Below are 16,713 nucleotides of genomic sequence, written 5' to 3' on the forward strand. Positions count from 1 at the left end.
AGTAGGTTTCTGTAAGTTTTGTCCTACCATTTCTACACCTTAAAACATAAAGGATCTAGCTACTTCATCAATTGGCAGGGGAAAAAGAAAAAGGTTGGGCCCAGCGTTGGTTAGCAAAAGGCAAATGGCAGGCATTGTTTGTCCTACTATCACCATTATATAACTCAACAATGAATATTCAAGATTCAAGAATCCAAACTCAATCCCACAAAACTTGAAAATTTTCTCTTATCATGTTGGAAGACTCCGCCCAAGACTACCTCCTCGACCAGGAAGAAACTCTTCCAACCACCACCACCGCCATCCATAATCCCAAAAAGCTATCCATCATCCCCCTCATCTTCCTCATCTACTTCGAGGTATCCGGGGGTGCATATGGCGAGGAGGCTGCTGTGGGTGCCGCTGGTCCCCTTTGGGCCATACTTGGTTTCCTTATTTTCCCTTTCATCTGGAGCATACCTGAGGCCTTGGTCACGGCTGAGCTGGCCACCGCCTTCCCTGGTAACGGTGGCTACGTTATGTGGGCGCACAGGGCTTTTGGGCCATTCTGGGGTTCACTTATGGGCTCTTGGAAATTCCTCAGTGGGGTTATCAACTTAGCCTCCTACCCAGTTCTTTGTGTCGATTATATCAAGTTAGTTTTCCCACTTCTCTCTTCGGGGCTGCCTCGCTATGCTGCTATACTCTTCTCTACTTTGTTCCTTTCTTTCTTGAACTACACAGGTTTGGTCATAGTGGGTTACACTGCCGTGTGTTTAGGTGTTATTTCACTCATCCCATTCCTATTATTGGCTTTGTTTTCAATTCCCATGATTGATCCTAGCAGATGGATTAGTTTGGGTAATCAAGGTGTAGAAAAAAATTGGTCATTGTTTTTCAATACCCTCTTTTGGAACCTCAACTTCTGGGATAATGCCAGTACTTTGGCAGGTGAAGTTGAGCAACCCCAAAAGACATTCCCTAAAGCCCTTTTCTCAGCTGGTTTGCTCACTTGTTTAGCTTACTTAGTGCCTCTTTTAGCTGCTACTGGGGCTACACCACTCAATCAACAAGCTTGGGTTGAAGGGTATTTTGCTGATGTGGCTCAAATCATCGCAGGCAAATGGTTAAAAGTGTTTCTTGAAATTGGTGCTGTTTTATCCATCATTGGACTATATGAAGCACAGTTGAGCAGCTGTGTTTATCAGCTTCTAGGAATGGCTGAATTAGGGTTTTTGCCACAATGTTTCTCGGTAAGATCCAAGTGGTTTAACACACCTTGGGTGGGAATTCTGGTCTCAACTTCCATAACTATTGGAGTTTCTTTTATAAACTTTACTACCTTAATTTCTTCAGTTAATTTCTTATATAGTTTAGGGATGTTGCTTGAATTTGCATCATTCCTATGGTTGAGGAGAAAGTTGCCAACAATGAAAAGACCATTTAAAGTGCCGATGAAGTTGCCTGGTTTGGTAGTGATGTGCTTGATCCCTTCTGGGTTTTTGGTCTATATCATATCAGTGGCTACTGGAACTGTGTTTTCAGTGAGTTGTCTGGTTACACTTGTTACAGTCGTATGGTACTTTGTAATGAGATTTTGCAAATCCAAGAGGCCGACCAATGTGGAGGATGAAGGTTTGGAACAGGTAGGGTGAGTAGTGATTATTATAACTTATATCCCTATTCTTTTTTTTGCTGATGTAAAAATTAGTTTATTATCAATTATTATGTTAAAGAATATGATTATATCCCTATTCTTTTAATTGTTGCTTATGTAAAAAATGTGTTTACGAAAGCTATGACTAGAAGTGAAAATATTTACCATAGAGGTAGCGATTCAAAGTTGTGAATTAACTTTTGTTTTTTCTTCTTTTGTATTAATGTGGGACCAAAACAAAGTTGATGAGTGACGCATCAAACAACTCAATCATTGACTTTCTCACACCTTTGCTTCTTCCAATGGACAACTAATCAAGTTGAACTAGGGATAGCAAAAGCTTAAGAATAAAACGAAACAAAGGGTTTATGGAAATATTCCTCATTTTTATTTTCACTTTTAGAAAATAATTTTTATCTTCAAAAAAAAAAAACCCTATGGCAAATAGAAATTAAAATGATGAAAACACCCCTTAGGCATGTGTCAGTCTCCTTTTTTTCAGGCTTAATATTTTTGTTCAAAATATCTTAAATTTGGACGGATAGCGTGGTCTATGGAATTTAGAAACCTACTAATTCTGAAACTTAGCAGCAACTTCATGAACTAATAGATACTTGAGGACGAAACCATGGATCACCTATTCTGCATATGCTCTTTCACCAGAGCCATATACTTTGGAAGTGTCCACCTGAGTGTTAGCGTTTGTTCTTTATATTTACATGTTTTAATATTAAAATTGTTATTATCCAATTTTTTTATTTTTTATTTATCTTTGCTCTATTTTAATCCATAAATGTAATTAACTATTATTATATTTAAAAAATATAAATTTAATTTGATAAATTTTATTAATGTGTATTTTTTAAAAAAAAAATTATACTTTAAGCTTAACAAATTAATATTCATTAAGTTTAATATTATAACATTAAAATTTAATTCAATTAAGTAAAATATTAAAATAAAAAATTTAATTTACTTAAAATCAACTTTATATTTCACATATAAAAATTTTTAAACAAAATGTATGAAATAACTTAAAGAATTAAAATGTATGGAATAAAATGATAATTTGCCCAAATTGTAAAGAAGCACTTCAAAATAATGTCATGTGTCAAAAAATTATAATGTAAACATGATTATTATTTTTTATTTCCTTTTTTTATCCTCATATTGCTATATTATATATATATATATCACTTTTAAGTACAAGGACTCAATTACTCGGGGAGACTAATTTGTCCAAAATCAAAAAATTGATAGGGACTTGAGAGGGTGTTTTTACAAATAAAATTTTGTTTCCAAAAATAAAAATATGAAAATACGTTTGTTTAACTTTTTTTCACATAGTGGAATAATGAGAAATAAAATAATTTCTACATTTATATGTATTTAAACCCCACTAGAAATTTGATATTTTGTGTTTGTGTCCATTCATCAACGTTAAAAATCATTGTTTTTAATTTTTTTCAATTTTACAAAATAATTTTAATGAAGGCAATTAAAACAAATATTTTTCATTTTCTAATTTTTTGAAAAAAATTCAATTAAACATGTTTTCTCTATTATTATTTTATTTTCTATAGAAAAATAAAAATATCTCTATTTCATAAAATTTATTATCTATATTTTTTCCTTTATTGGTACCGTACACTCGTTGAAAATGACACTTGCAAGTGGATAGCATTCATTTGAACAAAAATAATTTGGGTGTCATCCCCACATTAACTTTCTACATGAGCTGGCTTCCCACTTGTGGGGTGCCGTATGCAATTATTACCTATAGTTTATAACTGATTATAAAAGCAATCTCAAAGCTATGGGATTGCTTGATTTGAATTGGTGCTCCCTAGCAAGCCAAGCCGTATCAACATTAATCTTGAGCTGCTCTCCACGCGAGATTTCCCTTCACAACCCTCGGCCTCCTAAGCAGAATGGGTGTACGAATAAGGTTGTGAACCCTCAAGTCTCTATAAAAGGTTCGAACACGAATAACAGCATCTTGCGGGCCATTGCCTTTCCTTGAGTAATATCAATGTTCCTACCATTTCAAAAATGCTAAAAGACCACCAAAAGGCTTGTAAAGGCCTCCTTGTCAAGCTTCCTCATGGAGAACTCCAACCAACCAATGGCCCTACAAAAAGTAACATTTAATAAGCTATCTGTCGAAACCATTTTTAAAATTTGATTTGAAAATAGGGATCGACTTTGAAAATGAAATGGGAGTCGCCACCGATCTTTTATTGAGATGTGATCGGATCACCTTGAAAATAATTTTAGGTCTGCGAATTTTGAGAAAACAGGTCCGGGGGTCGGTTACGCATGAGGAAGGGCTAGCACTCTCGTGACGCCCAAAATTGGTACCGAATTGATTGTTTAATGTCTTAATGTCGAAACTTTGAAAAGATTTTAAAATACGATCTTTTGGTGAGCAAACTTAAATAAACTAAATTGAATGATAAGACGCACTTATTTCACAGAAATAAATTACCACCCCCAGTGAGTTAGGGTGCAAAAATTCAATCTTCGAAATTAGATTTGTCCTTTTTAATTTTTAAATTTTTAAATTCATGTATTTTGAGAAGGTTATTTGGTCATTCAAGTCAAACGAGAAATCAGAATCCAGTAAGTTAGGGTTCAATTTCTCGAAATTCCTAAACTTCAAACATTGCCTTTATTTTTAAAATCGGGATAACAAAATGCCGTATCCAGTAAGTTAGGATCCAACATTTTGAAGCCTCAAAAGCTTTATTTTAAAATTATATGGTTTTACCAAAATAAACACTTGGCTATTCAAATTCATCGAGAAGAATTGAAGCCCAGTAAGTTAGGACACAATTATCTCGAGAATCGCTAACACAGAGCCTTTTTTGAAAATTTGTGAAATAAAATGATTCTAATGCTTTAATGAAACATTATTTTTAAAACAAATATGGTACAATTGAACACAAATGTACAATGTAATAGAATAACTTGCAATCCAATCGTACACAAAAATATTAAGCAAGCAATAGATAAATTCAAATAAAAATAACAATAATAATTTTAAGCGCATTAAGCAAATACCAATATTAACAATTGAAAATTAAAAGAATCAATAATCAATTTCAAATGACACATTAAGGTAAGGAATATATCATCTCAACAATGATTTTTTTTTAAAAAAAGCAACGATACATTTGGGTTTGGAAGTAGATTTAAAAGAAAATTAAGAATGATGTTAAATAAAATAATTTTATTTGAATGAATTTTGAAGTGAATATTATAAGACGTACAAGCATAGATTTAGAATGAATCTTTCATAAGCATACTATAAATAATATATAATAATATATATTGGAATGAATGCAATATTTGAATATTTTGAATAAATAGAATATAGGAATTAGTCTAAAAGAATATAATTTAAAATCATTGATAAATTGTAATAGCCCGATTTTAGGTCTAGTCGGAACAGTGGTTTCGGGACCACAAATCCGACGAGAAAAAAAATGTAATGGCCTGAATTTTCAGAGGTGTCGGAACGGTGATTTGAGATCACTAAATTCGACAAATGGGTAGAAAATATTATTAATTTAGTAAGTATAAGTTAAATGTGAAATTAGGAAAATTTTTGAAATAGTGAATAGTGCACTAGAAATAAATATTAAAATAATTAGAATCGAAATGAGGTATCAAGACCTCGGGGATTTTAAACCTAGCCATAAATATTTTTATAAATATTTATGGAGTGTTAAAAGTTAGTATTAAAGTTTCGTTAAGAAATTTTAAAGTTCCGATAATTAATTGAACAAAAAGGACTAAATTGTAACAAATGCAAAATTTTGGGAAATGATTAAATAGCTTAAATGATAAAAGGAAGAGGGCTTAAAAGAAAAATAGACCCAAGGTCTATTTGGGCTGGACGGCAAAGGCATGAAATCAGCAAGAAAGTAAGAAGAATTAAGGGCAAAATTGGAATATTGTAAAATTTGCTTAATAAAGTTAGGACCAAAGTGGAATTATCTAGATTTCTCTTCATTTTTCTGAATTCTCATTAGCTAAAACACCATGGAAGGGCTTCTTCAAGCTGGTTCTTCATATTTTTATTACAAGTAAGTTCAATTCTTGACTATTTCTTGAAATTTTTGTATTTTTATGACTTTTACAACTAGACCCACTTGTTAAATTCATTAGTTTTTGATTTGATGAAAGAAGTTGAAAGTTGATATGAATATGTGCTGGAATTATATGATGATTTATCATGAAATTAGAGCTTTAAATTGTTCATATGCTGATTTTATTGAAAGAATTGAATAGAAAGTGAATGTTTGGGACCTAATAGTAAAAGAGTTTGAAGATAGAGTTATATGTGGAAATTATGAATTTCAATAGTTGTGTAACAACTTATAATGCCTAGGTAGAGTATTAATTGAGAAAATTAGATTAATTGAGGGGTTAATTAAGAAAGGACCGAATTGTATAAACTGTGAAATTTGGGGCAAAATGGAAATCAACATTTTGCACTAAAGCAGTTTTGGACAGCAGCAGTAGTGTAACTTTGAAAAATCACCAAAAATTGTAGAGATTTAATTAGAGGATGAATAAAATATGAAACTAAAGCTTATTGAGTCTAGTTTCTTATAAAAGAAACGGTGTGAGCAATGAAATTGTAAATAATGAGATATAATAGATTTTGTGAGACAAGGTCAGAATGAATTCGGGTTCCCCTGTTCTGACTTTGTAAAATCATTAAAAATTTTACAAAAAATGATTATGAGTTATAATTTATATGGTTAGAATCCTTAATGAGTCTATTTTTATAAGAAACAAACGAAAACATCATTCAAATTCTGTACAATGAGATAATTAATTTTTAGTGAAGAGTGGTCGGAACTGTCAGACAGCGAAACAGGGGAAAATTTAAAGAATAAACTGTACTATTTGGCTAAACCAAAAATTCTGAAAATTTTATGGTATAAATATATGTGAGTCTAATTTCAGGGAAAATTAACGGATCTTAATTTGGAGCTTGGTAGCTCCGGATAAAAATAATTTAGTAACTCTGACTCGGATAAACAGTTTTGAATATACATGTGAGTGAATAGTGAAATTATAGCTAATGTTGTTTAAGTGTGTTATACACATTAAGGATGTGGAATGGAGAGGAGGAGGAGGAAAATTGGGAAATATATGAATGATTTGTGTATAATTGGTCATATGCTTGATTTTAATTGATAAACGATGAAATAGAAATGATGCTTATATTTGTGCATTATTGGTCATGGTTTAAGCTTATGTGTGAAAATAAAAGTTTCATAGTATGTGTGTATGGTATATTCGGTATATGATTTGACATGAAATAATGTCATGAATGGTTTATGAATTAACACATGTTGGTAAGCCTGATACATGAATAAATGTTGTGCTCATCCATGCTTATAATGCTTATGCTATACGTGTATTTGGCTAACATATTTGGTGTATATGCTTAGACTTTGGCCAAGTAGTGGCTAGATTATGCCACGTTAAATTTATAAGTTATGCATTGAAATGGTTTATCGTGTGGTTAGTGTTAGAGTATGCCCAAAGATCAATCATGAGATGGTTGTAATAACATACTTAATTTATCATGTTTATTAATATAAGGCGTTACCATTATTATTTCAGTTTCTTTTCTGTGTATATAAATAAACTGTTTTATAATAATGTCTTGAGAATAATATGATTATTCTTAAAAGTTCCTTAGTCAAGTATTATTGTTGGATAGGACAACGATAATGCATTAAGACTAACGTGTAGTTAATTGATGATAAAGAGTTATCATTGATATGGAATGTCAGAATCATTACATGAATATGTGTGTTAGAGAACAACATATTGGACTGACCCGTTATGAGTATGTTTCTTGGATTATTAGGTAATTGTCACGACATTACTCATAATGATTAATATTTATATGATCCTCAGACTTGAGATCATCATAATCCCAACATCGTGAGTTGTATATTTTGATACAGTCAAACGTACACCGTAACTGGTTGTTCTATAAAGACTGATGTTGGATATACCACAATCTATGTAGAGGGATATGGTTGGTCGATATAGGATAAGTCCCTCCTACATAATGAGAGTAATATCTTAGGCCACTTGATTAAGTGAGACTAGAAATGCATGGCCATGCTCAAATAAGTTGATATTAGGTGTCATACTTATTTGTATATCGTAGTCTGCTTAAGATATCAAGGAACATGGAATGGACAATGCAAGTGTGACTATTCCATGACTTGTGTCCAATCCAGAGATAAAGGACTTAAGGATTATTGCATAAAAGGTTAATCATAAAAAGGTTATGTCGAATCATGATCTCTTGTGACTTAGGTAGCAATGATGCATTGCTAGATGTCACTCATTGTTCGTAGCATTAGAATCGTTCTAGTGTTACTGCTAACGTTACAAGAACCTACAGGGTCACACCCTATAGTTGAAATGAACGGAATAAACCATAGTTGGTATTGTTTTTGGGGTCGCTTGAATTAAATTAATTATATAATTAATTTAATTCGGTAATCAAATTTCCAACACATTATGTACAAGGTTGTTGTACGTATAGTGAAGACATGAATTTGGTTAGCATAAGAATCCAAATAAATATATGGTTTACCGAACTTATATTATAATTAATGTAATTATAATTTTCAGATTAAAATATTATTATATTTATTTAATTCTTAAAAAAAACCCTAAAACAAAAAGATATATATAATCCTGTTTTTTTTTGTTTTGAGTCTAGCAGCCTTTAAAGAAAAATAACTCTCAAAACTGTTTTGGGGATTCCTTCCGTTCGTAGTCAACTGGGTGGATTATATAGAGGCCGGAATCACGATAGATTGCGGTTTGGTTCGACAGCAGATCAGACTACTCGTTGTTGAGGTGTTGCTGTCTACTCTGAATAAACATTAGGTAATTTCGCAACCTCTTTCACCCCGATTCGTTCCTCACACATGGATCCCTGGTTAAGATTGTCAGATTTTTATTTTTCGCTGCGCCATAGGGGTGCCGGCGATCCAACAGTGAGTTCCAAAAAGAGTTATGTTTAAATACACTAGCTTGCAACTATGGTTGAATGATATGCTTATATCTTGTGTGATGTGCATAGAAACAAGTGTGGAAAGATAATGAAATAGTAAGTTCATATGGCTGAAATTTAATGATTAAATGTTAATTTCATGAATTATACAATGTATGGTGAAATGTATTCATTTTTGAAATGAGAGTAAAATAAAAATGCGAAAATCGAATAAATGATCAAATTAAGCGGAACGCCGGATTTGAGTACTTCTGATCAAGAGATAAAGTGATAAGTGGTAGCTTTAGCTACACTTATCTGATCAAGTGAAAAAGTGATAAGTGCTATACTTATCTGATCAAGTGAAAAAGTGATAAGTGCTATACTTATCTGATCAAGTGACAAAGTGATTAGTGTTAGCCTTAGCTACACTTATCTGATCAAGTGAGAAAGTGATAAGTGGTAGCCTTAGCTACACTTATCTGATCAAGTGACAAAGTGATAAGTGGTAGCCTAGCTACACTTATCTGATCAGTGATAAGTGATCGTACGTAAGACCATAGTTATACTATGGTAAAGTGAAAGTGAAGTACTCAATTTTCCGTAACCGTTCCCTAATTTGATTAAGGATGGTAAGTGACAAATGGACCCAAAAGAATTAAAGTAAATGGATAAGTGGTAGTGTATTTATATCAGGACGATGTTGTTATTCAAGCTAAAGTGATATTTTCATTGCAAAATTGAGAATTTTATAAATGTGTTATTGAATGGTATAATCAATAAACATTGAGTTAAATGGTAAATACGTATTAGTGTTGAACTTGATGTCATTAAATTGTACGTGAATTAAATGGAAATTGCTAGTGATATGATCTAAATCGTGAGCATGAGAAATTGCGAATTGAAGGAAATGGAAATGAAGCATTGAATTGCATGAGTATGTATCGGGTCTCGTAAGCCCTAATTATTATGATTACAACATTTTGAGGATATATTGTGAAAAGTTATAGGAGCATGTTAATTGTTTTGAAAGTTTTAATTTAGATGAAATTTTATAACTCGGTTAAATACGTTTACAAGTGCATGTGTTTTGGTAATGCCTCGTACCCTATTCCGGTATTGAATACGGGTAAGGGGTGTTATATAAATTATACAAATTAAATTATTATAAAAATAATTTTATATAGTAGGAACGCATGATAAAACATTAAAGCATTGCAATGAAACAACGTTTTAATAATAATATAACAAATCTAAAAAATAACGCATGATAACAACTCTAGAACGCCTAAACAAAGAATTTGATTCACAAATAAAAATAAATAAACAAAATTGAATGTCATTTTTTACAAAAAAATTTAAAATCACGAAACATACTAGTAATAAATATGAAAAGAGATAAGTAAAAGATATAACTAACATAAAGACAAAAGAATACTAGAAAATATTAAGAAAAATTATAAAATTAAAGAAAATACTAAAAATAATAGTAAACGTAACAAAAAAGGATTTAAATTAAAATGAAAATGTTTGAAGGTTTATTTGTCATTGATTCAAAACCCAGGGACTAAAACAGCAATTAAACGCATAGGTCTGCAAACTCAATTCACACCAGCGAAAACGACGCCGTCTAACCGTGGATCTGAATGAAATTGGACTCAAATATACGATCTAAATTAAAAACATTTGAATAAAATCAGGTTGAAAGAATACAAAACAAAGGGGACTTGTCGCACAAATAGACCGATGGTCACCGCGTGGATGCTAGCGTCATACGATGCTGTTTTGAGACCACCGGTCCCGGCCTCAAACAACGCTGTTTATATTTGGATCTAAGTGAATACAGAATTAAATACAAGGTATAAATTACAAATCAAAAATAGAAGTCAAATCATAATTTCATTAAACACGGAAGGATTCATTAAGTAAATAAACCAAACGATCCATAGTGCGCGGATCCTTCCCAGATCGGGTCACCGTTCAGATCGGGTCTTCAAAACGGCGCCGTTTCAATGCCATTATATTGGCTCTAAACGGTGACGTTTTAAGTCCTGCGTTTAAAACTAAAAAAACCTAAAACTACCGTTTACATTAAATCAAAACCTAAACTTAAAAGACTCTGCGCCGTTCTACGCTCCTCAGGCATGCAAACAGCCTCTGATTTCAACCTATTCTCCGATGACAACGGAGAAGGCCGAAATCCTATCGCCAGGTATGTTTTTTTTCTTTTCTTTTTATTGTTTCTCACTTAACTATCGATTAATGAACACAAAAATCAGAAAAGGAAAGAAAAGAAATGAAACTAAACCCAGCAAAATGAAGAAGAAAATAAACCCAGAAATCACCTTTCGGTATTTCGATTTTTTTGTATTCAAATATGCGTCCCCCTTTTACAGTGTTTGTATTGGCTTCTTTATAGCTAGAGTTACAGAAAATAAAATGAAAAGAAAAAATAAAAGAAATCCTCCCCCGAATCCCCCTTTTTTTACATTTTTCTTATTTTCTGCTATTTTTCTCTGATTTGCTGTCGATTTCTGCCCCCTTTTCGTTTGTTTGTCCTCTGTTGCTTTGTGTGTTACAGGTGTTTGTTGCATTGCAGGTACGGATACGGAGACGTGTGACGTGGCTCGGCGCGTACGAAGGTAGAGGCTGGCGTGGAGTGGCTCGGAGGCGTGGCTCGTGGGGCCGAGGGAAAGCCCTAGTGGCTGCGGCGCTGAGATCTCCAGAAACCCTAGGGTTTCTTATTTTCTTAGCCTTGGGCTGATTCGGGTTTTAATTGGTTTGGGCTTTAGTTATTTGGACCGGTGTAATGGGTATAGGTTTTAGTAGGTTAAAACAATTTGGGCCACGTTGGGCCTATGTATTTGGACTTTAAATATTGAATTTTATTTATTCAACTGAGCCCAGGCAATAATTGGGCATTACAGTGTCATCAATAGCACATAAAATCAGTACCATTTTTGAGAAAGGGTAATCCCAAATGGAATGCATAATATACTTTTTTGAACCACTGCATCTTCTACATTGAGGGTCATTTGACGATGGAAAAATAACATTTAATAGTTGTGGCCAGGATGAATGACCAAATCTCCACCCAACCATCTTGATCTTGGAAAGTATCTTTAACGTTTAAATTTCATTCCAATAAACACAATGCGGTCCATATCCCAATGAGTTAAGAAGTAGCCAATTGTATCCGAACCTAGTAAAATAAACCCCATTAGGCGCATGGCCCCAAATCAAAATACCATTCATCTCGTAATTACCATAAGTAGGAGGAGCCAAAATCTTGTTCGTGTGGTCTTTGGCAAATGATGCCCAACCAAATCCTCAATCCATCTATTATCATTATCCACACTTTTAAATATTTTAATTTAGGAAGATAATTCTTCTATAAAATCAAAAAATATTTTACCAGTTTTCTTATAAGATGGTTTCCCACCGAGCTTTTCAAGTAAAAGCATATATGAACTCTTTTACTCATAATAGGTTTTAAATTTAAATATTTTAAGAAAAATATATTTTAATCTTACTAGCACAACTACAATCAATTTATATTTACATCATAACCTAATTCTAGTAAACTTAGAATAAGAATAATAATTAACGCAAGAGAGGTGGGTTATAACGGACACTTTTAAATCTTAAATACCAAATCTTTTTATAGATAGAATATTATTTCGTAAACATATGTTTATACATTTTTCATAAAAATATCATTAGTATTAGAAAGTAAACCAAGTTGTTGTGTACTAATCTTAGCATGTCAAAAATCAGTAAGTAAAATAAATACATTTAACTAACATGCTCGTCCAAATCTCAATAACATAAACATAGTGAATAAGAGTTCTTATATATGATTTCATGCAGTATTCAATTAGTATACATCAGTTAATACCTTTTGCCTGCTATCACTAAGCAATATTAATTAACTAATCATGTAATTACAAAATTAATAATCATGTAATTTATGCAAATACAAAGGGTTAGAAATAATATCCAAGTTAAAAATCCCTTATAATACCCTCTTTTTTTTTTCAAGTTAAAAGCTACTTTAACAAATGAATTAAAAATATAATTTGTACAAAGTTTTTTTTTTTGGTTGTTTCCTTTTCGAAAACAAAGTTAAAAAACAATTACTTGGTAGTTGTCAGACCATTTAAATCTGATACTTGTGTTGTGCGGAAGCGTGTAAAAGAGTAAAATTATTGTACTAAAAAATCACACTAAGTTCAATTCCCAGGAAAGAGAGGTGGATCACAAGGATCGCTTAAGTACCAGGTCTTTCCTAGCCAGAATATCCCTCAATCGTAATTTAATAGCACAATAAATCACTACAATCACACACACAATTCATGCAGAATAATACAATAAAGAACACAAGAATTTAACGAGGTTCAGCAAATTTTGCCTACGTCCTCGGGCACTACCAAATATATTTCACTCCAAAATACAAGTGAGAATTTACAAAGAGAGAGAGAGAAAACAATGCCTTAAGTAGAGAATGGCAAGTTTGAGATACAGAATGAGAGATGGTTATGTCTATTTATAGTTGAGGTTCAGGGATCAACTTGCAAAGTCACTTTACAATTAGGGACCATATATTGCAAATATCTCAGATTTTATTATGCCAATATTTGATACCCATATCTTTGACTTTCCAATATTTGATACCCATATCTTTGACTTTCTATTATTTGATACCCATATCTTTGATTTTCCATAAATATGGATAATTCCCAATAATCTCCACCTTGAAGATTTGATTCGAGTAATCTTATCTTCACACAATTCTCTCTGCCTTTGTCAACAACACTTGATAGTGCATTCTTCAACTGTTAAACATGCAGAATATTGATCAAGTTCAAACAATGTTCGAACTTGATTGTTGTTACCACCTTGGTCATCATATCTGCGGGATTATCTGCAGTCTTAATCTTCTGAAGGTGAATTTTCCCCTCATCAATAATTTCCCGCACAAAGTGGAAACGTACATCGATATGCTTTGTACGTGCATGATAGACTTGATTGTTTGCTAAATGAATAGCACTTTGACTATCACAATACACATTAATATGCTCCTGGACCAATCCCAAGGTTTTAACCATACCTTGTAACCAAATAGCTTCCTTTACAGCCTTTGTTACAGCCATGTATTCAGCTTCTGTGGTTGACAACGCAACTGTAGACTGTAGTGTAGACTTCCAACTTATTGGTCCTCCAGCAAGAGTAAACACATAACCAGTGGTTGATCTTCGTTTGTCCAAATCACCGGCATAATCAGAATCAACGTACCCAACAACACCTTTACCAAGTGTAGTATCCTGCTTGAACAGTAATCCAATATCCATGGTCTTATGAATATACCGTAGAATCCATTTCACAGCTTGCCAATGTCCTTTTCTAGGATTATGCATATACATGCTCACTATACTAACTGCCTGTGAAATGTCGGGTCTTGTACACACCATTGCATACATCAAGCTACCTACTGCATTAGAATACGGAACTTGTAACATGTATTCTTGTTCCGTATTTGTCGAAGGAGATAGTTGTGCAGAAAGCTTGAAATGAGAAGCCAACGGGGTACTTACAACTTTAGTCTGCTCGTTCATGCCAAACTTCTGTAGTATCTTCTTTAAATATTGCTTCTGAGATAAACTAACTCTGCCATGAGCTCTATCCCTACATATTTCCATGCCAAGGATCTTCTTAGCTTCACCTAGATCTTTCATCTCAAACTCAAGGTTGAGTTGAGTCTTCAATCTCTCAATTTCAACTTTACTCTTAGATGCTATCAACATATCATCAACATATAAGAGCAAGTATACGAAAAATCCTTCTTGTAGCTTCTGAAAATACACGCAATGATCAAATTTACTTCTTGTATACCTTTGCCCTTTCATGAACTGATCAAATCTCTTGTACCACTGCCTTGGAGATTGTTTCAATCCATAAAGCGACTTTGTTAGTTTGCAAACCCAATTTTCTTTATCAGCAACCTTGAATCCATCTGGCTGAGTCATATAGATTTCCTCTTCCAAATCACCGTGTAAAAATGCGGTCTTCATATCGAGCTGAACTAGTTTAAGATCATATTGCGCAACCAAGGCTAGCAAAATCCGAATAGACGAATGCTTCACAACTGGAGAAAATACTTCATTGTAGTCTATTCCTTCTTTCTGAGCGTAACCCTTTGCTACCAATCTAGCCTTGTATCGAACTTCATTTTTATCAGGAAATCCTTCATTCTTTGCATATACCCATTTGCATCCAATTGCCTTCTTTCCTTTAGGTAGTGTCACCAACTCCCAAGTCCTATTTTTATGAAGAGACTGCATTTCTTCATTCATAGCTTGCTTCCACTTTACACTATCAGAGTTACTTCTTGCTTCTGTGTAAGTAGAAGGAACATCATCATCTACAATTGGAAGTGCATAGGCCACTATATCATCAAAGCGAGCAGGCATACGAATCTCTCTTCTTGGCCTTCTATATGCAATTGAATCATGTTGTTGTAGAAGTTCTTGGGTCGAAACTTCTTCATCATTTGTTCCTTCAATATTAGCTGGATCATCATTAACCTTTTCAAGCTCCACCTGCTGCAAAGTGCCACTGGTTGTGTTATCCTTTTGTGAATCATTGTTCTTCATCATGGTTGATTCATCAAAAGTCACATCTCTACTGAAAATTATTTTCCTTGTATCAAGACACCAGAGACGGTATCCTTTTACTCCACCAGTTATACCCATGAATAATGCTTTCTTTGCTCTTGGGTCTAACTTAGATTCTTTTACATGATAATATGCAGTGGAACCAAAAATATATAAAGAATCATAATCAATAGCAGGTTTACCAGCCCACCTCTCCATAGGAGTTTTTCCATTTATTGCAGCTGATGGCAACCGGTTAATTAGATGGCACGCATATGTAACTGCCTCAGCCCAAAATTCTTTGCCCAATCCAGCATTGGACAACATACATCGAACTTTCTCCAGTATAGTCCGATTCATACGTTCTGCCACCCCATTCTGTTGTGGTGTATCTCGAACAGTGAAGTGTCGTACAATACCTTTATCGTGACATACTTGTAGAAATGGATCATTCTTATACTCAGTACCATTGTCTGATCGAAGCCGTTTGACTTTTCGACCAGCCTGGGTCTCCACCATCTTCTTCCATTTTAGAAATACATCCAAAACTTCATTTTTCCTTTTCATTAGATACACCCATACTTTTCTTGAATAATCATCAACAAAAGTAACAAAATAGTGCATACCTCCCAAAGAAGCCACTTTAGTAGGTCCCCACACATCACTATGAACGTAGTCCAGAATTTCTTTTGTATTGTGAATTGCTGAACCAAATTTTATCCTCGTCTGCTTGCCCAGAACACAATGTTCACAGAATTCCAATTTGCAAGAATTTGCACCTTTCAACAAGCCTTGCTTCGCCAAACTCTGCAAAGCTTTTTCACCAGCATGTCCCAATCGCATATGCCATAACCTGGTAGCCTCTGAATCTGCATCTTTCGTAAAAGCTGTTGATGTTGATCCAATAACTGTACTTCCATTTAAATAGTACAGATTATTCCTTCTTGTGCCTTTCATCACCGTCAATACCCCAGCTACTACCTTTAGTAATCCATCTCTCAAAGTGATTGTGAGCCCTTTAGATTCTAGGACCCCTAATGAGATAAGATTTTTCTTCAAGCTAGGTATGTAGCAAACATCTGTCAAGACTTGAATTGAGCCGTCGTGATTCTTCAATTGGATTGTACCTACTCCCATTGTCTTACAAGCGCTATCATTGCCCATAAAAACAACTCCACCTTCTAGTTCTTTAAGACTAGAAAACTAGTCCTTATTAGGACACATATGGTAAGTACATCCCGAATCCAAAATCCACTCATCTGTATGACATGCCATTGCCATGCCAACCAAGCTAAAGTCTGACTCCTCATCATGCTCCGCTACACATGCATCAGAAATAGCTTTACCCTTTTGTAACTTAGGACAATTCTTTTTCCAAT

The 16,713-nt window shown here is 33.5% G+C and overlaps 1 protein-coding gene across 1 annotated transcript; it reads left to right on the forward strand.

The window, feature by feature from the left end:
- Nucleotides 1-1,829, forward strand: LOC107914133 (probable polyamine transporter At3g13620). The gene has a single exon (XM_016842921.2). The coding sequence runs from the start codon at nucleotides 234-236 to the stop codon at nucleotides 1,632-1,634; it is 1,401 nt and encodes a 466-aa protein (XP_016698410.1). The 5' UTR covers nucleotides 1-233; the 3' UTR covers nucleotides 1,635-1,829.
- Nucleotides 1,830-16,713: the final 14,884 nt, after the last annotated feature.

This window comes from Gossypium hirsutum, chromosome D08 (assembly GCF_007990345.1).
Source record: "Gossypium hirsutum isolate 1008001.06 chromosome D08, Gossypium_hirsutum_v2.1, whole genome shotgun sequence".
In the NCBI taxonomy this organism is placed as follows: domain Eukaryota; kingdom Viridiplantae; phylum Streptophyta; class Magnoliopsida; order Malvales; family Malvaceae; genus Gossypium; species Gossypium hirsutum.